A 24960-nucleotide genomic window follows, 5' to 3' on the forward strand; every position below is an offset into this window, starting at 1 on the left:
CCTAAGCAATCACTTATTTAGTTATTATGCCTAAGAAAACTGAGGCTCAGCAGGGCAATTCTAATTCTAAATCTTAACTCTCACTAGTATACCCACTCTTTCTTTTGATCTTTTTATCTTGAAATAATTTGCAGATTTTATTAAAATGTGAACCATAACTTTTTCTTTCTCAATTTTCAAAGAAAATATGCAACACCTAAGTTTATATCATTAGAAATATTATTAGTTGGTTGTTCAGGTACCATAAAGCATAGGTCTACTGGAGACTCTACTGACATCTTTGGATGGCTCATTCTGGTGTGGATGTAACACTGGGTTGTTCAGAGAAAATCTATGTTCTGGTCACAACACTCTCACACACTGGAAAAGCCTCAAGTACAGGCCCACTGATTATATGTCTTGTCCTGAGACTCTGCTAGTGTGGAAAGGCTCATCTTCAACTTAGAAATTTTTCAGCCTGGGTGACCGTCAAAGATTATTTAATAAATCAAAAGGATTGCAATCTGCACTGGCAGAGGGAATGCCCACACCAATAAAATCATAGGTCTCTGAAACACTAAGAGCACCATAAAATATAGGTCTTTCTAGGACTTTCTTCATTGCTACTCACACATAATCTGAGCTCCTGAAGGTTTGCAGATGGAGAGGCTTTACATACAGGCCCAGCAACAGATGATGCATCTGTAGTCTGGTTCTTTTTTGATCATGGCTTTCAGGTAGTCCAATAATATTTATATTATCTCTTCTCAATCTAGTTTCCAGGTCAGTTGTTTTTCACATTTCTTCTATTTTTTCAATCTTTTGACTTTGGTTTTAGGTTTGTTTTTTTTTGATGTCTCATAAATTCATTAGCTTCCACTTGATTAATTCTAATTTTTAGGGAATTATTTTCTTCAGTGAACTTTTGTACCTCTTTTTCCATCTGGCCAATTCTGCTTTTTAAGGAGTTCCTTTCTTCAGTGAATTTTTGTGCCTCTTTTACCATTAGGTCCATTTGGTTTCTTTAAGGTGTTATTTTCTTCAGTATTTTTTTTGTTCCTCTTTCACCAATTTTCTTTTCATAATTTTCTGATGTCATTCTTATTTTTTTCCCAATTTTTTCTCTCTCACTCATCTCTTTCTTTTACTCTTCCAGGAATTCTTTTTGGGTTTGAGTCCAATTAGCATTTTCCTTTGAGATTTTGCTTAGCTGTTTTCACACTGTTGTCTTCTTCTGAGTTTACATCTTGATCATCTCTGTTACCATGATAGTTTTTTATGGTCGTTGTGTTTTTTTATTGTTGTTTGCTAATTTTTCTACCCTACTTCTTGATGTTTACATTAAAATTGGGCTCTATTTATCTTGGGGTGGGGAGGCACTGTCCCGAGTCTCAGGCTTTCTCATGCTAATTCTTGGGAGAGGGTATGTGTGTGTAAGTTTTCAGTGCTTCCAAGTGTGATCCAGGGAGAAGTGTGGTCACTGCTCTCCTCCCTTGCAACCACAAATGTTTGTGCTCTTCTTCCCATTGGCACTGTGACTTGTGATCAATCACAAGTGCTCCTCTCTGCCCTGGAACTGTGACCCAGAACTGTATATGAGTGACAGAAATGCCAATCAGTGCCAGCTGTACCTGGTGCCAGCAGAGGGTCCTGTCATCTCTTTCCAACCATTTGTCTGACCCCCCACCCTCACTATCTCTGGGCTGAGAGCTCCTGTGGCTGCTGCCATCACTGTCGTAGCCACCTCCAAGGCTTACCACTGGTGCTTCCACTCTGTACTCTGGGCCAGCCCCTACTTCAGTGTCACAGACCTGGTCTGCTGACCTACTAAGTTGTCTTAGGCTGGAAAAATAGCTCACTGGCTGACTTCTTATTGGCTTTCCCGCTCCAAAATTTGATTTGAGGAGTTATTTTTAAATTGTTTGGCGAGTTCAGGTGGGTTGCTGCTTACACTCCACTGTACTGACTCTGCCTGATGATGGGGTGGCTTTTTGGTCACAAAAACTCATGAAACAGACAAAGTCCAAGATGGCCTTCCACTCAATTTTTCTTCAGAGTAAGCATTTTCTAGTGCTAATTCTATGACATCTTGGATTCTCATGAAGCACTTACTAGTTTCATCCTTGGAACTCTTTATTATGTCTCTTATTGTACTTGGAGAGTAAGAGATATTTGTGTAAATATATTATCCACACCCTCACTGCACCCCCCCACACTGTAAGAGCCCTTAAGGAAAAGCCAATTCTTTATCTTTCAGTAGGCATGATGAAGTGCAGAGAATACCCACTCTGTCACAACCTGTGTGACCTTGGGCACATCACTTCACCTCTCTGGGACTCAGTTTCCTCATCTGTAAAATGACAGAGTTGGACTAGTTGAACTCTGATGTCCCTGTAGCTCTAGATATATGATCTTATGACTTGTGTCACCTACAGCACCTGGCATAACACCATGAAAACAGTGGGTTCTCAATAAATGTTTGAAGAATGAATGAACATACGGATGGCAAGCTGCTGTTCTCTTTATTTGGCAAGATGGCCCTTTTACTTTCAAACAGCAAATTTCACATTTTCTAAAAATGTAGTAGTCCACAATAGTCCACAGGCCAAGCTCCTAATTGATATTTAGCAAACAAGTATTTTCATTTTATCCCATTTACCACATAAAAGAAGGTTCTAAGAGTCACTAAATATAAAACAAAACCAATGTTAACAGAAAACATACTCTGATGAAAATATGACAAACACATGTTTTGATGTCATATATTAACTGAAAAACTAGCAACCATAAAGTTGGAACTCCATGGTGATGCTGAAAGCTAAGAAAAAAACACGAGAATGTTAAAAGATGCCCTCTTAATGCCATTAAATAATATTAAAGTTGGAATTTTTTCCCTAAAAGTCTATACTTCCTTTTTGATGTTGCTATTTCAAACATGATTTGAAAGGAAAGAATAAGGGAAAGTAGGCAAGACAACTTCTTATCATTCTGGATGTCCACTCTTCCCAAATGTATGCAATGCATAAATAATATCAAAACCTATTCTTTAGGTAGAAACATGCCTACTAACTGAAAACTTATAGCTACAATTATTTATTACATTTGATTCCTAGTAACAAACCATAATGAGCTGGATTCTTCAAGGCTCTGATGTAAAGCAAGGTTGATCGTATCCATTCCAAAGCTACGTTGACATCTGTGATGGTACGCAGTACTATTTCTGCATTTAAATGCTCAATTAGGTGCCTGTGCAAACTAAGTAAAAAGACAAACTCTCCATTAACAACACAAGTCACAGAGACAAAATTCCCATTTTTAATATCAGAAATTATAATATGCTCATTATTGTCACTTCAATGACATTCATAATAAAAGGCCAAAATTAATTATTAAGAGTGAAAAGTCTGCTCAGTTTCGACAGTTAGAGAATTCTGCTATCCTGAATGGACTAGAAGGCATATTGTCATTAAGGGAAAAATCCAGGGCAATAATAATAAAAAACAAAAAAACCTGGATCTGTACCAGATCTTTTGCTAGCAAGTCACAAATACTATATATATATATATATATATATATATATATATATATATATATATATATATATATATATATATATATATATATTTTTTAAATCTTACAGATATGTAGAGAAATGAAGAAAATAGATATTTTTTCTTTTTTTCTCTTTTAGTGGCTATGTCTATGATATCCTATGAGGAGCAACTGAAGAATGGGGGAAAATATTCCTCAATGAAACTACTGGCCTGTACTCTACCCAATTCCCCAGAAAACACATGGATTTTCTATTTGGTTGTTAAGTATTCAATTAAACTAAATGGGGAACTGTCAAATTCCCTAAAAGAATTGCCAAAACCTTTAGTTAATTCTCAAAAACTCGACAAATTTCTTTTTTCAAAACAAAGTTACATTTGAACGCATGAGAAGAAAAAGCAACTTTCAGCGTGACCATCTCTGGAAAGTCTGTTTGTCTCTGCCGTACCTGCTTTCTATGGTATCAGTGCCAGCCAGCATCTGCACGTACTTCTCCCTTGTACTTAACCTAGTCATGATAACTGCAGTGGCCGTTGTGTCGAACTACAAAAGACCCAGAGATGCAGCAGAAAATCTTTATGTTTACCCTCTAGAATGATACAACAGAATCCCAAAAACCATCTGTGTCCTGGAGTAAGTGACCAACAGCTCCAGGCAAACACTTTTGCTCACAGTTCGTTACTGAAACTCTTGTATCTTGATACAAAGACTGTGAGTTCTCTGTATGGAAAGTGATAATGATCAAAATACATGTGTGTGTGTGTGTAGGGAACCACAATGCTTGGTGAACTTCAATGTAGTTGTTCAGTTCAGATACTAAGCTTCAAGGAAAAGCAGCAGACAAATGTTGTGATAATGCACTGTAAAACAAAGTCTTTTCTCCCCCATAATGCTACAAGGTCTACTTTTATTTTCCAGAATGCCATGGAAATCTCTCATTGTTGCCACTATCCCTCAGTTTAGATACGGAATCAAGAAAGAGAAAACCTAGGGTTAATGTATATTTTTTAGGGAACAAGGAGGTAAATTTGGGAGCAACTAAGTTGAAAGCACTTTTTAAAATATTTTTTCAATCTTGTTTAATTTATACTTTCTCAACACTAACATGACAAATGCCATATGAACAACCTAAACACTTAATCTAATCTTTTAAATCTTTTGTACACTGAAAAAAGGGGAACTAAATCTTCTTTAAAATAGTCTAAATAAAAAAGAATCACTTACTTGAGGACGGCCAGCCCTACCAATCATTTGCAGAATATCGGTTTCACTGTATTCTTCAAACATTCCTCCAGCATAGTGCATTGTAGATTTTATAACCACTAGATGGGCTGGCAAATTTACTCCCATTGCTAAGGTACTGGTAGTAACTGCATCAAATTAAGGTATGATAAGTTCATAACTATATAATTTGCATTTTAGGAAGACATTTCAAATTTTTTAAATTGCACAAATCAAAGTTTTCTATTAAACTGTTACTTTTCAAGTTTTTACTGCAGGATGCTATAACATCTGTGTCACTAAGCTTTTCAAAAGAAATTACATATACTGTCACTACATCCTTAAGGGTCAAATGTAATGTTGAGAAGAGTAGTTTTGGAAGACACTGTGGAGTTACAGTCACAATTGTCATTCTAGGAGGTGTTTCTCCCTATGGAGTCAAAGAAAGTATATGTGGATTTAATTTTGATCTAAGAGTATCTATATGGACGCCACAAAGAAAAAAGAGAGAAAAAAGATAAGGGGAAATTTCTTTCTTGTTAGAACTGCCTTACCTGTTATTTTATGAAGAAACACTATAAAAGAATTTTATGAAGACTCTGTGAGAAACTTGCATTTTACAGACATATTCTAGAAAGACTGTTACTTATGACAGCTAGAGAAGACAAGGAAAAAAAAAGGACTAAAATAACATTTCCTGAAAAACTGAATTTAATTCAGATTGAGAAAAAACAAGACTCTTGAAAAATGTTATTTGATATCTGAAGTGAACTGAATAGAAGAATTGTGTTTGCAGGGTGAAAACAAGTAATTTCTCATTATAACAGTTTGAGGTGATACCATAGTGATCCTTCAGTTAAAATATTGCAAGTAATTATGTATGTATTTATTTTATTATTAATTTCAGTCTTAAGTTATATATTCATTAATTTTAACATTTACTCAATTCTAATAGGTTAAGGGATTACATACCGAGAGATGAGTAACTTCTGCTGGAAAAAGAAGTTTTTCCAGTTTATTAAATAAATAACATTTGTAAATTATAGGGGGGTTCAAACTAATTAAAGAGAAACAGGTTGCAATTTTATTGTTTAATAAAAAATAATCCAAACACAATCTTGTATTGCTTAGAGCACAGTATGATAAGATTAAATGCAGGAAGGAGTCAAGTGGCAGTATTAGGTGTAACCTATAAATGAGGTTGGCAAACATCCTACACCTATACAATATCATTAACATTTAGCCAGTTTGTATGTGTAAACATTTAAATATACATGAATTGTTAAGGATTCCCTCACAAACGCAGAACTAAAAGGAGACTAACAGGACCAGAGCTTTCCTTTCCCAAACAAGATCTTCTCACAACTATAGTAATTACTTACAAAGGACTGGTAAGTCTCCAACTGTAAATGCTTCCTCAACAGTTTTTCTGTCTGAGAGCTCCATACCAGCATGATGGTAACCAACACCACATGTTAAGAGGTCTGTGAATAAAATATTTGCTCTGCTGTTTATTGCTGCATTTCAATAAGAAATTCATCAATTTTGTCCCACATCTGAAAAGTTTTCTCTAAATGAACTCAGTAATAAATGAAGGTAAAACATCAACAATAAAATCTTTATCCACAAATGTTTAAATACATAAGTACAAAGTATGGATAATGGTGGGTCCTAAAGGCAAGAAGATAATTTTAACTAAAAAAGTTACAGAGATTTGGTGGGATGGGCCCCCATTACCAGAAAACGGCAGTGAAAGGATGAATATGGTTCAAATGGAACAGGATAACAAGAAAAGCAGAATATGACCATGAAAATTAAGATGTACTCATGGGAAAATTCAGAAACCAGAAGGGAGAAGCACAGTAGGACATATTTGGATAAATATCAGCAGAAGCAATATTGTCTCTGGAGCACAAAGATTGACTGTACAGAAGCAAAACATAGATGAGGAATGTGGGAAATAGATCTTAAGCCTGGTAGTTATAGAGGAATGCAATTATCCAGATATCTGCTAGCATTCTCTTGCCCTCCCCAAGGAGAACAACTAATAATTCCTTGTTTCATTTTAATGACAACTTCATAACTTGGAAGGTAAAAGCACTACTAAGGAGAATGTCTATTCTGCATCTAATCCTTATCAACAAAGAAGAATGGGTTGCTGAAGGAGAAATGATGGGAACCTTGCAGCAAACTTAGAATTTTTAGTGGAGGAAGAAAAAAGTTAGTAAATGACAAGCATCATAGATTTGGGGAAAGAAGCTTTCAAAGTCTTCAGAGAAAGGCTAGGTAGGATCCCATGTCCTCACATCCTATAATAAAAATAGCCCATGAAGGAAAGGAAACTCTTAAAGATGGAATTTTGAAGATACAAGATATCAGTTCCAAAGAGGAAGATAGATGGGAGGTGTCTAAAGAGATCAACACAGATACATAGAGAAATAATCATTGAACAAATTTCTAAAAATCTTACAGAAAATGGAAGCAGGAGTAAGTGACGGAGGGTAAATATAACAGTATGGCTCAGCTCTGTCGGAATATTCTGAGTTTGAGCTCAGAATAAGCTGAACCTGGTGATGACTGCTAAGAAAAACAAAAAGCCATGTTTGGAATCATCTTAAATCTCAGCCTCCTTCTGCCTCTCATCTGTTGCCCTCCAAATAAAACCAGTTGCCAAATTTTATTGATTCTACTTTCACATCTCTCTTATCTGTCATTTTTTCTCTATTCACATAGTCATAATCGTAATTCAAACCCTCATCACCTCTTGCAGGTATTAATACAAAAGCATCCTAACTGTTGGTAAGTCACCAGACATTTATTAAATGCCTGTTTTGTGTCAGGCACCATGCTAATAGCTAAGGACACAAAGAAAGGTAAATGGCAGTCTGTTCTCTCAAGAAGTTCTGAGCATAATGGGGAGACAAGGTATAAACAGCTATGTACAAACAAGACATATACAGGATAAATTGGAGGTAATCAACAGAGAAAAAGCACTAGCACTAAGGGGGATTGGGAAAGGCTTCCTCTAAAAGGTAGAATTTTAGCTGGAACAGGAAGCAGAAATGAAGAGGGAAAGAATTTTAAGAATCAAGGAAAGCAAGTGAAAATGACCAGCAGGGAGAAGGAATGTCTGGTCATTAATGTTTGATATTGACTTGGAAGAAGGTATCTAGAGGAAAGCCTTAAAAACACAGGCTTGGATCTGAGCTGCCTAACATTTATGCTTACACAAAGCTCTAATGCATCACAAACAACAGTTATGACCCAAAAAGATCTTGGAAATCTAAATATGGAGCCAAGATAAGAAGATGAAACATAATAGAAATAATTGCCAAGTCTTATCTGTGGGTTCAAAAACTCATCTTCACATGTACAAGATGGGGAAGACACAACCAGACAGCAATTTGCCTTAAAGAAATGAATGCAAGTTCAACATCAGCAACATGCTATGATAGCCAAAGAGTTAATGAGACCTTGAGCTGCCTTCAAAAGGCCTCTCATTGATCACCAGGGTTGCAATGGTCCTGTTCTCCTCTTCTACACAATCAGAGAGAAGCAGATTTAGTGCTGATATAAGAAAAAACTTCCTAAGAGTCAGAGTTTTCCAAAAGTGTAACAGAAAGCATTAGGAGATAGTGGGATCTCCTCCATTAAAGGTCTTCAAGCAAAAACCAGACAATCCTGTATCTGCCCACGTACAGCTAAGACTCGGTCCCTCACACTCTGAGAGTACAATTCAGGGAACTTTAGACTTACCTCTCAGTTTGGAATCTCTTACGGAGTGCGTGTAGTTTTGTAACCTACATGAGAAAAGACACATTCACATTTTGCTATATTATGTCACATTACAATTATATCACATCGCAACATAGATTTTATTTTATTATATATTATATCATATATCATATATTACATTATATTATATTATATTGTTCTGTTATTTTTTGTTCTATATCATATCATATCATGGGATGGTTTGGTATGGTACGGTATAGTATAGCATAGTATAATATATAATGTTATACTATATATTTTTATATATAATATAAAAAATAATTTTTACAAGTTATCTTAGAATCTGACAGACATCTATCAAATTATTTGCCCAAATAATGAATAAAAACTATACTTAAAAACAGAGAATAATATTTCATGTAAAGGTAGACTCATCCATCTCAGAAAGTGGGTTCTTAGGGGAAGGTCACAACAATGAAAAACTTGCCAACTCATGCCACAGACTATATTTAGCATTTAAATGAAAAGAATACCTTTGTTTCTGTTCCACTGTCATGACAAATTTAGCATTTTTTGAGAGAACTGAAGCTGCCTGCTGCACTCCTTTCCTTGTGGCACAAAACTGCAAATGAATTAATCATAATTTTGACATTAATCATGGTGAAGAACAAAAATCCATTAAAAAATAAAACAACAAATGACTTCCTACCACAAGAGTTGGTTTCTGATTGGAGTAAGTCTGTATGACACTGACAACTTTGTAATTGAGAGATAAATCAAACTTAAATTCAGTTTGGTTACTGCTCCATGGAAATCCAAGGACAACTTTGCGGAGTTTCACTGGCCTGTGATTCTCATCTATTTTCAAGCACTTAGCAGGCCTCTTGCCATCTGAAAGCCATTCGGCAACCTACAAATAACAAAAAATAAATTAGAATATCATAGTAGTCAACGTGTGACCCTAGGCAAGTCACATCCTCTCAGTGCCTCCAAGAAACTCTCTCAGACTGTAATGAAGTCATAGGTCTAGTTAAAAAAAAAGTTTACTAAGTACCTTTAATAACCATCTTTGAAGTAAGTACTCTGTGCACAGTTCTCCCCATTTTACAGATAAGAAAACTTAAAAGCTCAGAATTTTCATTCTCCAAGAGAACTGATTTTAAATTATTCAATGTACATAGTATAGAATAGTTCACTAGTATTGTTTTATACCTATTAAATTATAAAAAGAAATTGTTAAAATCCACACTTACATCTTCTGCATTTGGAATTGTTGCAGATATAGCCACAAATCTCACCAGAATAGCAGCACTAGAATTTTCTGAGATTTGAGATAAAGAAGACATAGTTTTCATTCGACTGACCACAACTTCGAGAGTGGGACCACGATTTTCATCTTTCACAACATGTACCTAACCAAGAAAGTGAGGCATAATCAATGACATGCAAGATTTTTTCATTTCACATAGCATCGCAATTTAAATCCATGAAGTTGTTAATAGCTTATCCTTGAATAAATCTGCATAACTGCCACCTGTAGCCACAAAGGCTGGAGCTGACAATATCTGTTTCTTCCCTTTGTGCAAGGATCCTCCTTTTGCCTCTCAATCTGAAAGTGAATGATGAGTTCTATACCTCATCAATGAGGAAGAGTCGTACCAACTGGACCAATGAATTGTCTCTCCATTTCCTAGTCATGCTATCCCATTTTTCCTAGAAAAAATTATTTGAAATATACTAGTATAACAATTATAATAAACAAAATAAAATACAAAGACATCACAGGATTTTGTGAGACAAAATGTTTCAAAGCTAGTTAATGGTATATCTCTTATTCTAAAAGTATCCTGAAAAGATAAATCATGATTTAAGGAGTTTAAACTAGTCTTGCAAATGTGTTTAAAACAATCTATACCTCCTCACTTTTCTTTAGTTAACTTATAAAATTTTCAGTGTCCCACCTAGTAGTACCTTTAATCCTGTCTTATCAAACTATACCAAGTTTTTTTTATGACATTAAGGCTAGTTCAAACTAAAAAGACCATGGTAGATATATTAACAAATACAAATCTACATAAGGAAAACATAAAAGAGAGGGAAATTTATTAAATCTATTAGGCTTATCACCTTGGGGATTTTGGCTACTTTTAAAACTTATAGTTACTTTTAAAGTTTCTGTGGTATTTATTGTTTAGGCTATGCTAAATATTTCTGATCTTACGTTTGTGTCAATTTAGTGCACTGGTAGATAACAACTAAGTCCTTTTTTGCTATAAGCTATTCTTTGTGGAGTAAATTAAAATCCATTTGCTTAATAGATCAAATGATAAATAAATTCTAACAAATACCTACCGGGGTTGTCATGATAATATGGGCACGCTGAATCTCAAAGAGATCGTCCATCACTGTATCTCCAGTGAGTTCTTTACAAATCAATCCTATGGGTTCAAATTTTTTTTTCCAGTCATCAAAGCGCTGACTACACAAAGCTTTTATTGGTGCCACTGTGATAGCAATAAAGAATTCTTAATTTTAAGACTTAATGCACACTTCTTGAGTATGCTAAAAATGATGACTAATCTACGATTGAAAATATACATCTAAGAATGTAAGGCTGCGTACGTTCCAACTGAAAGCAGTAAAATTATATGTTCATTTTGGTTCTCCTCTTAAAAATCAGAGAGTTCCAGTTCTCAAACAAATTGTCTTAGTTTCTTATTCAATTTATAACTCTGAAAAGTCTATATTGAAATTAAAGTCACAATCAATTTAAATGCTATTAGAAAAGAATAGAAGGGAACTTGATTCCTTCATTTCTTACTTCTATAAAGCATAAAGAGGATAACATCGGTATATTCTTGGATATTTTATGAAGGAAAAACAAAATGGTATTATTACATGCTAAAGATATAATTTTCACTTCACTTATATTTTACTGCTATTAGCTAATGGCTAGTTTATATAAGAGACAACACACTTACTGTAAACAATTTTAATATTCAACCAGGGTAGTGGAACTTCCATTAACAGTCTTGTTATAGCAAGTTCAAATATTACTGTTTTCCCAGAACCAGTTGGAGCAGAAACTACGACATTCCTATCTGTATAAAGAAGCTAGAGACATATTTCAAACATTTTAAAAAATATGTTGGGGCTTTAAAAATACAGTATCAATTTTTAATGAAAAATAATGTGGAAATGCTGTAAAAAGTAAATTAAAAATCTTTTAAAACATTAAAATTGAGAACTTGCATGAGATAAAATACTGGGATTATTAGAATTTAATATACATAATTAACAATGTTTTCATCTTATTTTTATGAGAAAAAAGATATGAAAAAAGGAACAGAACCCCTATCCTTAAGTATAATACAAATAAATTCATTAAATACAAATCAATAATCATTGAATTAAAAATCTCATACTTACATCATCCAAAGCCTTAGATTGTATATAGTTGAAATATGGAAATTGTTTGAAAATGCTTCTAAATTGTGCAGCTTAAGATAATATCAAGGAATTATTGAATCACATAAATTTAGACTGGGAAGGCATCTACTACAACGCTTTCCAGATACAGAGGAGTCACCGAAACCCTTCTAAAAATATCCCTGACATGTAATTAGTAGTGCTGGCTTGAACATCTACCTCACTAAAACTGCCCATTTCCTGGATAGTTCTAATTGTCATAAAAAAATTACTCCATTCAAGGCAGTAGGCTGGGCGCTGGAAACAGAAGAATATGACAGATTTTTGCTCCTAAAAATGTTTGCAATCTAAGGACACAAAAGAAATGTACACAAACAATGATGACATAAATGACAGGGAAGCAAGTGCAAGGGAAAGGTCCAGGCAGAGTTCTATGAGAAAGTAAAGATGAAAAGATCATTTTCACCTGCAAGGGTGAGAGTAAAGGTTTCCAAAGGAGAAAAATATGATTCTAATCCTCCTCTTATGAGGATTATCTACACAATCATCAAAAGCATCCTTGATAAAGGGATGAGAAAGAAACAAAACTTTCCCAACAACACGTCAAGACAGTCCTTAAACTATTTAACAGAGATAACTTTGTTCAATGACCTTCTGATTATTAGTAAGTGAGACATAAGCTCCTCAAAGGTATTTGCCATCACTGAAGAGGATGTCCAGAAGAGACTCTAAAAAGAAGAAAGCTCTGTCTAGGGATGTTGAGGACTTCCAGATGCTCCTGTGTGGAGATGATCCTCATGTTTACTTCATCAAGTCCCAGAGCAGGACAGACAATTCTAAATGATACCTTCAATCATTCAAAGGCATTTGGCCTAACTATCCAGACTGGCAAAAGCAAGAGGGCAAGGCATACACACAAAAATCTTAGTCCATCAGTATATTTTTCTTGGCAATACACTATGCACGGACAATGAGCTTGGTCCAGGATTGAACAAGAGAAGGAAAGGAGGCTGGATTGTCTTTGGGAAATCATGCAGTGCTTTGAAGGACACTTAGTGAACTCCTTAAATAAAGGTTCACCTTTTTAACACCAATATTCTTTGAGTGGTGGTATACGGTTGAGTCACAGAACACTATAATTTCCAAAGAATTCACTTCAAAGGGCAATGGAAAAGCACATGGTGAGTATGAGTAGACTGTAACATATGCCCAATCAAGGTGTGGCATAAAAAACGTGAGCAAGAAATGCATTTCACCAAAAACAGGTGGGCTGCTCACAGGGGAAAACTGAAGGATAAATAGCTCAAGCTCTCCAATGCTATGCCACAATTTTAAAATAACCAGAAAAGGGCCTGCAGCACATTGGGTGGAATCCCTACAGAAAATTCACAGAACATGGACTAGAATTGTACAAGATAATATAACAAGGACAGGCTAGGTTCGGCATTCTTATAATAAACAAGCCTTTGTTTAGTACTTTCTATGCCAAGTACTATGCCAAGCATTGGGAATAGGAATATAGAAGGGAAGACAGTCCCTAGTCTCAAGGAGCTTACATCCGAAATTAGGGAAATAGGAAAAATGGGAACTAGTGGTGAGGTAAGAGTGTTGGCCTGAGAAGTCACAAGGATAGCGGGTGGAACAACAGCACAGCTTGTTGATATATCCTTTTCATAGGTCAACAGTAGCACTGATTTTGGTACTAGGAGAAAGTACAGCAGGATACCTGATGCCAGGGAGTTCAGAGCTGAGTGACTTAACTCCTCCCAGGGAGGGTCTCTGGAAGATTAAACTGCAGCAAAAGGCTGCAGAAAATGGCAAGGGTGAATTTGAGGCTCAATTCCCTCTGTTGATTTTTTCCAATTTATGCTATATTTAACTTGCTTGTGTATAGTTATATGCATAACGTATAAACATCAGCCTATGAACCTGAAAGTAAGGACTGTCCTTTGTTTTTCTTTTTATCTCCAGAAGTTAGCACGTAGTAGGCACTAATAAAGTGCCTGACTGACTAACCTGTTTTCTTGCTTGGTTTAACTGCTTTATCAGAAACTTCTCTCTTTTATTTTGAAAATGGTCTGATAACCTAACCCTGGTACCAATTTGTTAAAGAGATTAAACTAGCTAGTTAATTGTACAAGGATATTAGCAATACAAGCAGCCAAAAAGAATCTACCTGGAGGTTTAATTATGCTGTTTCATATATGTATTTAGCAAATTAATCACATTTCTGCCAAATCTGTTTAAATTGTTATGCAGACAGTAACAGAGTATTTGTATCAACATGGAAATTTAATTTTGTGTCTGTCAATACAGCACCTTTTGAAAGAATCTAATTTTTTCCCCTCAAAAATGTCTTTTTTCCTATGAAATATTTATTTGTAACAAGGTCACAAGTGTGGACATCATGCTGGTTTTTCTCTCGTTAGGCAGTTCCATATCAATTTACATTCAGGAAAACTAATGTTTGCTTCAAACTAGATGAAGAATCAGCCTTCCTAGCTCAACAGAGAACTTGACTGCTAACATCATTTATTATCACTATCATCACTTGACACCACATTTTTGCTTTGGTTCAACAAACTCTCAGCGGTGTCACTGCAATTATATGTTATATCATGGGAAAAAGAAACTTCCACAGAACTGAAAATGACAAGAGTATTGTGGCAGGGCCACTCTGAAAAATCTAGCGTTGTAGGGAGCTTTCAGATATATTAAAATATTCAAAAAGGTTTTTAAGATGATTTCTGGCTCAAGTACTCTACAAAAATCTCAAATTATATAAAACCCTTTCTATCTTTCCAACCTAAATATACACTTGGAAGTAATAAAGTATAGAAGTCCAATGGCTTTGACAACAAATGAACTTTCTATTAGGGAATAAATCAGTCTACACAGATGTGGGTAGCTGTGTTTTAAATAACAACAGGATCTTAATAAGAGAATTTGTTTCACCAAGGAAATATATCACAAAATTTTTCTTGAAAATCATTCTCTTCAAATTATAACCTGTCTTTTTAATAAAAAACCTGAAGGAAAAAAATTTCTTTACTATCATATAGGTAATGAAACAGTTCTGAAGTTAGCTGTTAATCTACATCCAATGCCCCAATCCAATTTAGATGGCTAGTGAGAAGGGATGTATGCACCACTGAATACTTGGGTTTTCCACTTCCTGTAGATCTTTTGATAGATTTTAGGCATCAGCTATACGCTATGTTTTATCAGTCAAATTAAAAATGAATGGGGTCACATTTTAAGAAATGACTGAGGTTGGATTTGTTTTGCCAGATTATGCAGCTATGCATTGAAGGCTTTATTTTTTGTTTCTTTTTCTTTCTTTCCTGTTTTTTTTGGCTATAGGAGGGATAGGAAGAGTGTTGTACTAGAAAGGGTAGGTCAATTTCTAAAGATACTTGTTAATGGGAAAAAATTAAATGATAAAACAAAAAAATTCATTTCCAAGAGAAACTTCTTGCCACTAGAATTGTACTGAGTGTGTCCTAAGTAGTGGGAGCTAGTCCTTAACAAACTGTTCACTCAGATGAATGCTACAAGTGCAGTTCCATCTTTGTGAGCACTAAGTATGATACACACAATTTTCAAGAAGGGTACATCCAGTTGCCCTAAAAGTTCCCTATCAATTGGTTACACATTTACTTGAAGTTATGTTTATTTTCTCTTGCATAACTCATGGGACTTGGGTGAAAGGAAAGGTCTGCTGCCAATAAGAAGAGAAGCACTGCCAACCTATACTGCCCCTACTGGACAGGTATCATTACTATATGTCTCCTTCCCCACTCAACATTCCCAGAAACCAAGACCATCAGTCATCTTGTTTCCCAATATGATCAACTAAAACTTGAGGAAGGTACTTCCTAAATCATAATACCCAGAACTTCATATAACATTCCAGAATAATCAGGGGTGGGTAACCTGCATCCTCGAGGCCACATGTATCCCTCTAGGCCCTCAGTGGCCCTTTGACCAAGTCTAAGTTTTATAGAACAAATCAGACTCTAATGTTAAAATACCTCCAACTCCAACTCTAACCCTAACCCTGGGCCATCTCCAGTTGTCCTGATCTATATATCTGTACCCTGGACCCAGATGGCTCTGGAAAAGAAAAGGAGACTGGTAACTTTGCACAGCCCTCCCTCCCTCAAATCCAATTCGCATGTGAGTTACGTCATCATCTTCCTGATGTCATGGTCCTCTTTGGGAACAAGGGACAAACCACAACCACAATATTCTTGTTGGTAACTCTTAAAGCTAACTATTCCTGCCAATTACCTTTTTGACAAGGCTATTTGCTACTCTGGGGCTCCTTTTCTTATGATATAAAGCTTACTTGTTCAACTGCCTTTGATTGGAGATGAACAGATTCCTGCAAAATCCTAATTCAAATAGAAACTCTCTTCACTGATCATTTTTGAGAATCTCAAGTAGAAATTTCATTACTATCCCTCTTGCATCTTTTCCTATCTTTTCAATAGATGAACATTTATCAAGTCCCTACTATGTACCAGGTACCATACCTTAGTGCTGGAGATACAAATTTTTAAAAAGGCAGTCCCTGTCCTCAAGAGCCTATAGTCTAATGGAGGAAGATAGTACACAAAAGGAAGTTGAAAATGGGGGTAGTGCACCAGAGAGTATTTGGGGTGGGGGGGCCACAACAAAGGTGATGGTGGACGTCAAAACCAAGCAGAGCAGCTGGTGGCAAGCAAAGAGAGATAGCTGGAATTTTGAGCCCTTTATAAAGAGAGGTTATGGGAGGAGTTCTTTGCTCTGCCCTCCAATCAGAGAACAGAAAGGAACCTTGTCCTCTTGGCTATTTTCTTCCTTGGGGATTTTTGTGATAATGCTCTTGATTTGCATGTTCTGTTGTATGAACATACACACACACATATCCGATACACCTTGGTCATGGGTGTATCCCAATGTTCAGGGGATACAATTCTCTTCCCTTTCTATACTCTTCTTAATTTTTTTGTCCCATGAAATTATTACTTCTATTTGGTCCATTCTAACTTTCAGGGAGGTTGCTTGGGCAAAATTTTGTACCATTTTGCTGAGCTGTTAATTCCCTTTCCAATTCTTTCTTCTATATGTCATTTCTTTTTTTTTTAATTTTATTTTATTCTGGACATAAAAAACAAAACAGGCACTTTCATAACATGGTAGAATAGAAAAAAATGATTGTACAAAAAACTGCAAATCTATCACGTACAATCTTTTAAACATATAAAGTTATCGTGTAACTTTATTTTTTCTTCTTTCCCCCTCCCCTTGCCCTAGAGATGGCTATCTTTGTACATATGGAAAAGCATTATATACATATTTCCATTTATCAGTTCTTTCTGGACCCAGATAGCTCTTCCTTCATAAGACCTTTGTAGTTAATTTGGGTATTTACAATAGTCAAAGTAACAGCCCCTCAAGTTGTTCTGAAAACATCATTGCTGTCACTGCATACAACATCCTCTTGGTTCTGTTTGTTTCGTTCTTTATTTTGTGCACATCTATCCACGTTTCTCTAAGATCACTGAGCCCATCATTTCTTACAGCATGGTGGTATTCCATCACAGTCATATACCACACCTTGTTCAGCCATTTCCCAACTGATGGCCATCCCTGCAATTTCCAGCTCTTTGCCACCACAAAGAGAGCTGCTATCCATATTTTAGAATATACAGGTTCTTTTCCTTTTTCCCTGCTCATCCTGGGAAACAGACATCGTGGTGATATTGCTGGGTCAAAGAATACAGGCAATTTAATAACTCTTTGGGCATAATTCCAGGCTGCTCTTCAAAATGGCTGGATCAATTCACAGTTCCACCAAAACTGAATGAGTGTCCCAATTTTTCCATATGCCCTCCAACATTTGTCACTTTCCCCTTCAATCATTTCAGTCAGTCTGATAGATGTAAAATGATATCTCAAGGTTAATTTGCATTTGTCCAATCAATAATGATTTAGAGTATTTTTTTTATATTTCTATAAATTGTTTTGATATCTTCATTGGAAAACTGCCTTCCATAACACTTTGACCATTTATCAACTGATGAATGACTCCTATTCTTATAGATTTGGCAAAGTTCTTTATATATTATGAGACCTTTATCTGAGAATCTGTATGTAAAATCTTTTCCCCCAATTTTCTGCTCTCCTTCTGATCTTGGCTATATTTGTTTTATTTGTACAAAACCTTTTTAATTTAATGAAACTGAAATCCATTTACACCTCACTTGATTCTCTACCTCTTGTTTATTCATAAATCCAAGTGGACTACTGCTGGACTCACCTACTACTGACAATTTAGACAGCTCTGAAGATTCAGAATGCTTGAACTACAGGCTCCATTTTGGTCTTCAGGCTTCAGCCTGGGCTAGAGGCTGGAACTGATATCCTATTCTGCTCCTAGGGCTACAGTCACACAGCTTCTGCTTGCTTCTGAACTTGTTCCTCTTCTGGTACAAAGGCTAGAGCCCGCGGCCACTCCTAACCCTGGACGCCTCCTCCCTGCCCCCCACCAGGTGCAGGTCCTCTCCTCAGTTCCCCCAGATTTATGATTTGTAACTGGGAAGTGAGAGACAGAACTGGCAGGTGTCCCTTGTTCTTTCACCAAGCATAAGTTTAGTCCACTCTGGGATGGACTTGGGATCTAATGATTTTTTTCTTGGATTTCCTGGTTTTGATTTAGTCTGGCTCATTTTATAGATCTATTTGAAGAACTGGGGCTGGGGGCCGGGGGGGAGCCGGCAGTTTACTATACTTCTCGCTACTCTGCCATCTTGGCTCTACTTCTTCTCTACACTCTTACTTGTTGGTTTCATTAGTGCCCATGAGTTCAATTATTATCACTCTGCAGATGATTACCATATCTATACATCTATCCCTAATCACTCTCTTAATTTCTAATCCGAATCATCAACTGCATATTTGGATAGGATTTCCTAGACATCTCAAACTCACTATGTCTAAAATGGGACTCATCATCTTTCCCTCACAATATACCCCTCTTTTGAGCTTCCCTGTTTCTGTTAAGGGTGCCACTATCCTTTCAGTTGCCCAGATTCAGAATTATGCTGTCATCCTTGATTCCCCTCTCTCATTTATCCTACATATCTAATCAAGTGACAGACTTTGCCATTTCTATTTCAACACTATCTCATGGGCCATGTCACTCTTCCCCCATTCAGCAGACTCCTATGGCTCCCTCTTATCTCTAGAATAAAATACTAACTCCTGTTTAGCACTGAAAGTTTGCTCCTCACCACTTGGTCACATCCTGTCTTTCCAGGCCCTTTATGCACTCTCTAGTGCATTTATATCAACCAACTCACTGTTCCTCACACAAAACACTACATTTCATGTCTCTCTGCCTTTGTGCTGTCTGTCTTCCATGCGTGGATCAACTACACCTGCTAGAATCCATGCTTTCTTTCAAGACTCAGTTCAAATACCTCCTTCTGCATGCACCTCCTTTCTAGTCCCTTAGCTTCTATGTTATCTGGCTTCCCAAACTTATCCGGTACCTGCTTCTCTAGGTTTTGTATAAACATGCACACATATCCACACATATGATGTGCATTTTGCCCCCTGTTAGGATTTATACATATGTGCAACTATACGTAATACGCTCACAAGTGTATTAACTGGTGAACATGTCCTTGTTGCTCATGACAAGAATTCTGCCTTGAGGGCAGAAACTGCTTTTTCTTTTGTCTTTATATCCTCAGCACCTAGCACACTGCCTGACACACAAGAGATGCTTAATAAATGCTTGCTGATTTACTGTTTGGAAGTAGCCTTGGGTCTTGGAAGGCAGTGCCAGCAAAGGAAGGGAACAGCATCTGGCATGCTCTAGCATGCTGGAAAGGCAGCAGTATGATCCTGGCAACAGACCATATCTACTTTCTAAAGACCAGCTTAGTACAGTACTTAAGTACAAAGAAGCTCATCACTAATTGGGGAGAGGACACTTGGCATTAAATTAATTCTTTGATCATGCAAACCATATTTTAGAGAATCATGCACACTGATAAAAATGAATCCTTCATCCATATTACCAGAAATATATGTCTGGGACCTACTACCTCCATAGTTATTTAAAACTTTAAGAAAACAGGTACCCCAAGTCACAAGTTAAATAAAATGTTAAAAACTATAATTTCATAAATTTTTAATTGTTAATTTCTTCTAAAAAGGATACGGATTTCTGTAACAGACTTCAATGAACAAAAATCTTTTTCTGCTGTCCCTAAAATGGAAGAAAATCTCCACAGATTTATATATGCAGAAGTGACTTTTTTACCCATAACAGATTCATAGATCATATAAATTCTTTCAAATGGTTATTTTAATTATACTACCAAGAGGAAATGAAATAGAAAAATATAGAAAAATGTGCCACTATGGGGGCAACCTACTAGAATTACTATATTTATATGTAGTTCTCTATACTATTAAATTTAACTTTCTCAAAACAATTACCAAATCATTTAAAATTACCTTGAGTGTCAAAAGACTCTAGCGTATTTGTTAACTTTTGTGTTTTGAAAATTGCTTCTCCAATGTCAGAAGCAAAGAGAGCATCCTTTGTAGTAAAGAGGTTAACATCTGAGCGTAGCGGCTTCTGCTTACTACCGTCGTTCTTCCATGATTCCCCTTTGTTCATCCTAGTTTTGAGGTTTTCTGTTGGGTCAATATGAAAATCCAGAGCAGGACCACCAATGCAATCTGCATTTCTATGTGAACAGTCAGATGTTTTAAATAATCTAAAGAAAAACAAAAGATATTTTCATGGACATGGATACATAGATAATTTGCCATTAGAAACTACATAAATGGAAAGTTATTCAACCAAATAAGTTAATCTTTCTCCAAATAGAACTGGGAATGTCTACAATGTGTATCACGTCCCCTTGCCTTCACAAATAATCATCTGGGTTCACTTCAATTCACTAAAGTTGTCTGCATATGATGGCAGAGAAACCATTAGAAATATTTATAGTATAGATTTTTTTTTTTTAGGTAAGTAATTTTACTTAGCTGAAAAAATTCCGGTAAGTTACAAGGATGACCACTAGATGAAGTTACTATTCTTGTCACTGAATGAAAAATGTATCAACAACTACCTCCTATCTACTCTGGGGTCATCTCATAATTAATGCAGCATTCCTTAGCCAACCAAATTAGAATTACACACACAGAAAATATAAAACAAAATAAGCTAAGAACATTCTAAAGACAATAATAATAATAATAGATATGTACAACGCCAAATGGACATGGAGACAGATAGGTGGTACAGCGGATAGAGTGCTAGACATGGGTTCAAATCCGACCTCAAACAGTTTCTAGCTGAGTGACCCAGGGCAAGCCACTTAACCTTGGTCTGCCTCAGTTTCCTCATCTGTAAAATGGGGATAATAACAACAACTGCCTCCCGGGGTTGATGTGAGGTTAAAATGAAATATCTGTAAAGTATTTACAAACTTTAAAGCATTACCATGTAAGTGCTAGGTGTTGTTATTGTTATCATGTATCTGTTTTAAAGCTCACAAAGTGCCTTACATGCAGTAGCTCGTCAGATCCTTACCACAAACCTAGCAGGCAGGAATCCCCACTCACAGATGAAGAAACATGGCCAAGAAGACTAAGTGATTTGCCTCTGGTTCCAAAGCTAGGAAGTGTCAGACTCTATTCTGTGCCGTCTCTCATTTTGGACGTGAGAAGTACCATTCCCAGGGCTCTAGTGGTCAGGAAATGATCATCTTTGCAATCTGCTATTTTAATATTCAATAGATCATAGGGAAACCCATCAAAGGACTAAGTTAACAAGACCACGAATTGGTAAATGTGACCATTAAGTTGATCATGACAACACTTAACTCCTTTACAAAATTCTGTAAAGAATGACACAAACATTAAGCAGATTATATATGTAAATATGCATACATAAATTTACATACATATGTAAATGTATGACTGGCTAGCTAAAACTATCATCTGAAAAAAAAAATGGAGACATAGCCCCCAAGAGTGATATTTTCCACAGCGGAATTTCTTTGTGGTTAGAAAATCCGAAAGCTCACCATGGAGTCTTTGAAATTATCATAGAATCCTGTTTAAAACATTGGTGTTGGATAAGGATAATATCAACTCTATGGGTCTTCCATGTTTGCCAAGGTCAATATACTTCCAGTATGTAAAAGCAAAGTAAATGTTGGAACTGGAAATTCTGTGGTTAAAAGATGTAAAAAAAATTTTTGTTTTAGGCTTGATCAAGTAAAAAGACTCTCCAGTTTTTTAAGCCACATTAAAACAACCACAGATGAACTCAGCAGGTGAACGTAAGTTCTTCTAAAGCATTTTGCCAGTATCACGGAAGATGTCTTGTGCAAAGTCCAAAAAAAGAACGATTTCCTCACTGATCGTAAAGTTCTTTAAATGTTTCTGCTTGTATATGATGCACTAATTGCACTGAGCCTCCACAGTAAACATCACAGAAATTCAGAATAGATGGCTGTCATCAACCACATCCAAAAACCAAAATGGATAGTCACAGAATACCTAGACTGCAATGATGAATTACTAGACAGGCATCCTGTCAAATTAATTCACCCATATTTTTAAACTGCTGCAAAGAAACAATTAGCAGGGCCCTTTGTTGAATAGGAGATCAGTTTGAAATGCATTTGAACAATAGCAATGCTATCGATGACTTTCCTGAAGTAATCATTAATTCAAAAATTAATCTTAGCACCAATATCTTCTGGTAGTGCCTCAAGTGGAAATTTTGGAAGTTCTAGGGGAACAGTGATGACCAGAACAGCACAGCAGTGCTCAGAGGAGGGCAGCTCAGCTCCAACAGTTTCTGAGGTCCCTAATTTACAGAGATGCCACAGAGGGCCCTAAGGATCCAACACCTCAAAAATCCAAGGAAGTCTAATTTCAAGAGGTAGGAAGCAGAGAACTCAGGGGGAGATTAAGGAGGTTCAACCATCCCACCAAGGAGTATGGCAAGAGGCAGACCTTGGCCCTGGAACAAAGTCTCAGCTCAGGATCTGAAGCCAGAGAAAGGAGTAAATCAAAGGAAATGCTAACCATCATCAAAAATTATTGTAGATCTAGAGATCTTTCCAAAGAAGGGGCAAGTAACTCCATAACAGTTGCAAACACAGACTCAGAGCAAAAAACAAATTTTTCCATAAGAACTACATCAATCCTAGCAGAAAAGAAGCAAGATATTAAAAAATGAAATAGGAGCTCCCAAGGAAAGAATTGGAAGGAGAATAAGTAGTCAGAAAGTAGTCAGGAAGAACTGAGTTCAGATCTTGCCTTTGGCATTCAGTAGCTTTGGGAGCCTTGGCAAGTCATAAAATTTCTGCCTCAGTTTCTTCCTCTGTAAATTGTAGATATTAACAGCAAGTATCCTTGTTTAGAGGATAAAATTACATGTATATGTTATATGTATATAACATATATATGTAAAAAGGTTTGCAAATCTTAAAACACTTATCTAAATGTCAGCTAAAAAAAATGGAAAAGGATTATATGGTGATGCAATACTAACATTTTAATGGGTAAAAGGAGATACATGTTCCATGTTCAAAACTTGAATGGCTTCAAAAGATAACAATGAAATTTAAAACATTCTAGGTCTTGAGGATAGACTGGTTCTACTCTGAAGGTTTTAAAAGGGGGAAAGAAGAGAGAGTAAAAAGAATACACATGAGTGGAAGGAGGAAAAGGGATGGGCATTTATTTCTCATAAATGGAATATAGGAAGAATATGCAAACGTGGAGGAAATGGCGGTTGGATCAGATGGATCTTTTCTGAAACAAAGAAAGGTTGAACACACAGAATTTGGTATAGAAAGACATTAAAACCAATGGAGAAACTAGCAGAAGGTAGAATGGTTAAGAGGAAAGATAATAACTGAGAGGGAATGGCTATAGGGAAAACAAACTTTCTAATTTTGAAGGAGATTAAAAAGGAAAAAATAAATAAAAGCAAAGAACTAGGATCTAAAGGGGATATTCATCAATTGGGCACTGGCTGGACAAATTGTGATATGTGATGTGATGGAATATTGTTGTCATGTAAGAAAAGAAGAAAAAGACGATTGCAGAGAATTCTAAGCAATGTGAACTGCTACAAAGTGAAGTTAGAAGCACCAGGATAACAACTGACACAAAAACAACAATGTTGTAAAGAAAAACAACTTTAAAAGACTGAAGGACTCTGATAAATGCAGTGACAGGCCATATCTGCAGAGGACCTGTGATGAAGCCTGTTACCCATCTCCTGAGGAAGGCGACAGATCCAAGGGGCAGAAAGAGACATTTCTTAGATATGACCAAAATCTACATTCAATTTGCTTGATTATGCTTATTTGTTACAAAAACTGTTTTTTCTTTCTTTTCTTTTTAATTGGGTATAGAAGGCAGAAATAGTGTTAGCAAAAACGGATGCCAAAAAAGGAAGAGAGAACCAGAGACTTTTTTAAGGGAAAAGAAGGAAATTCAGAAGGAATGAGCACCAGAGGCTTGAAAGTAATGTGTAAAATGTTCATATACTCTATAGTTTCATATCCAGTCCTGTGTTCTGCTTTGTAACTGGAAATGTTCTTTTTTTCAGTGCTTGAGTTCAGAATTTTAAAACAATTTTTTAAAGATGAGGTGATGATGATTCCAAAGGCCCTTCTATTAGCTATGCCTTCTAGCTTTAAACCTTATTTTTCAGTGGTAGAAAGTCTATCATGCCAATGAAATCATGGATCTACCAAAATTCACACAGCTAAATAAGGCTGACCTTCTATTTCTGGAGCCACAGGACATTGGGTATTACTTGAATGAGGTGGTTAAAATGCGCTGACACTGTGGCAGTGCAAATATAAGCCCTACTAAGGAAGCCCTTTTGAAAGAGAAACTGACAACTACAAAAATACAGCATTTTTCTTCAGTAAAAAGTGGTAAAATAGAAAGAATAATGAATGAGGATTCAGGAGACCTCATTGTGCGTACTGTTTC

General features: G+C 36.1%; 1 protein-coding gene across 3 annotated transcripts in view; it reads right to left on the bottom strand.

Moving 5' to 3' along the window:
• HFM1 (helicase for meiosis 1) overlaps positions 1-24960 on the bottom strand; it is a 130225-nt gene that overhangs the window by 80796 nt on the left and 24469 nt on the right. For all 3 annotated transcript variants that reach the window (XR_011975754.1, XM_072649058.1, XM_072649059.1), the window contains exons 5-18: positions 20434-20699; positions 20135-20182; positions 11917-11987; positions 11469-11601; positions 10840-10991; positions 10123-10200; positions 9741-9899; positions 9197-9397; positions 9021-9109; positions 8509-8552; positions 6135-6236; positions 4756-4901; positions 3980-4074; positions 3101-3234 (exon numbers count right to left, since the gene is read on the bottom strand). Coding sequence is in view for 2 of the 3 variants with exons in the window: in XM_072649058.1 (XP_072505159.1) it covers positions 3101-3234; positions 3980-4074; positions 4756-4901; positions 6135-6236; positions 8509-8552; positions 9021-9109; positions 9197-9397; positions 9741-9899; positions 10123-10200; positions 10840-10991; positions 11469-11601; positions 11917-11987; positions 20135-20182; positions 20434-20699 (1718 nt within the window). In the remaining variant the exon portion in view is untranslated. The remainder of the gene's footprint in view (positions 1-3100; positions 3235-3979; positions 4075-4755; positions 4902-6134; positions 6237-8508; positions 8553-9020; positions 9110-9196; positions 9398-9740; positions 9900-10122; positions 10201-10839; positions 10992-11468; positions 11602-11916; positions 11988-20134; positions 20183-20433; positions 20700-24960) is intronic.

This window comes from Notamacropus eugenii, chromosome 2 (genome assembly GCF_028372415.1).
Source record: "Notamacropus eugenii isolate mMacEug1 chromosome 2, mMacEug1.pri_v2, whole genome shotgun sequence".
Taxonomy (NCBI): Eukaryota; Metazoa; Chordata; class Mammalia; order Diprotodontia; family Macropodidae; genus Notamacropus; species Notamacropus eugenii.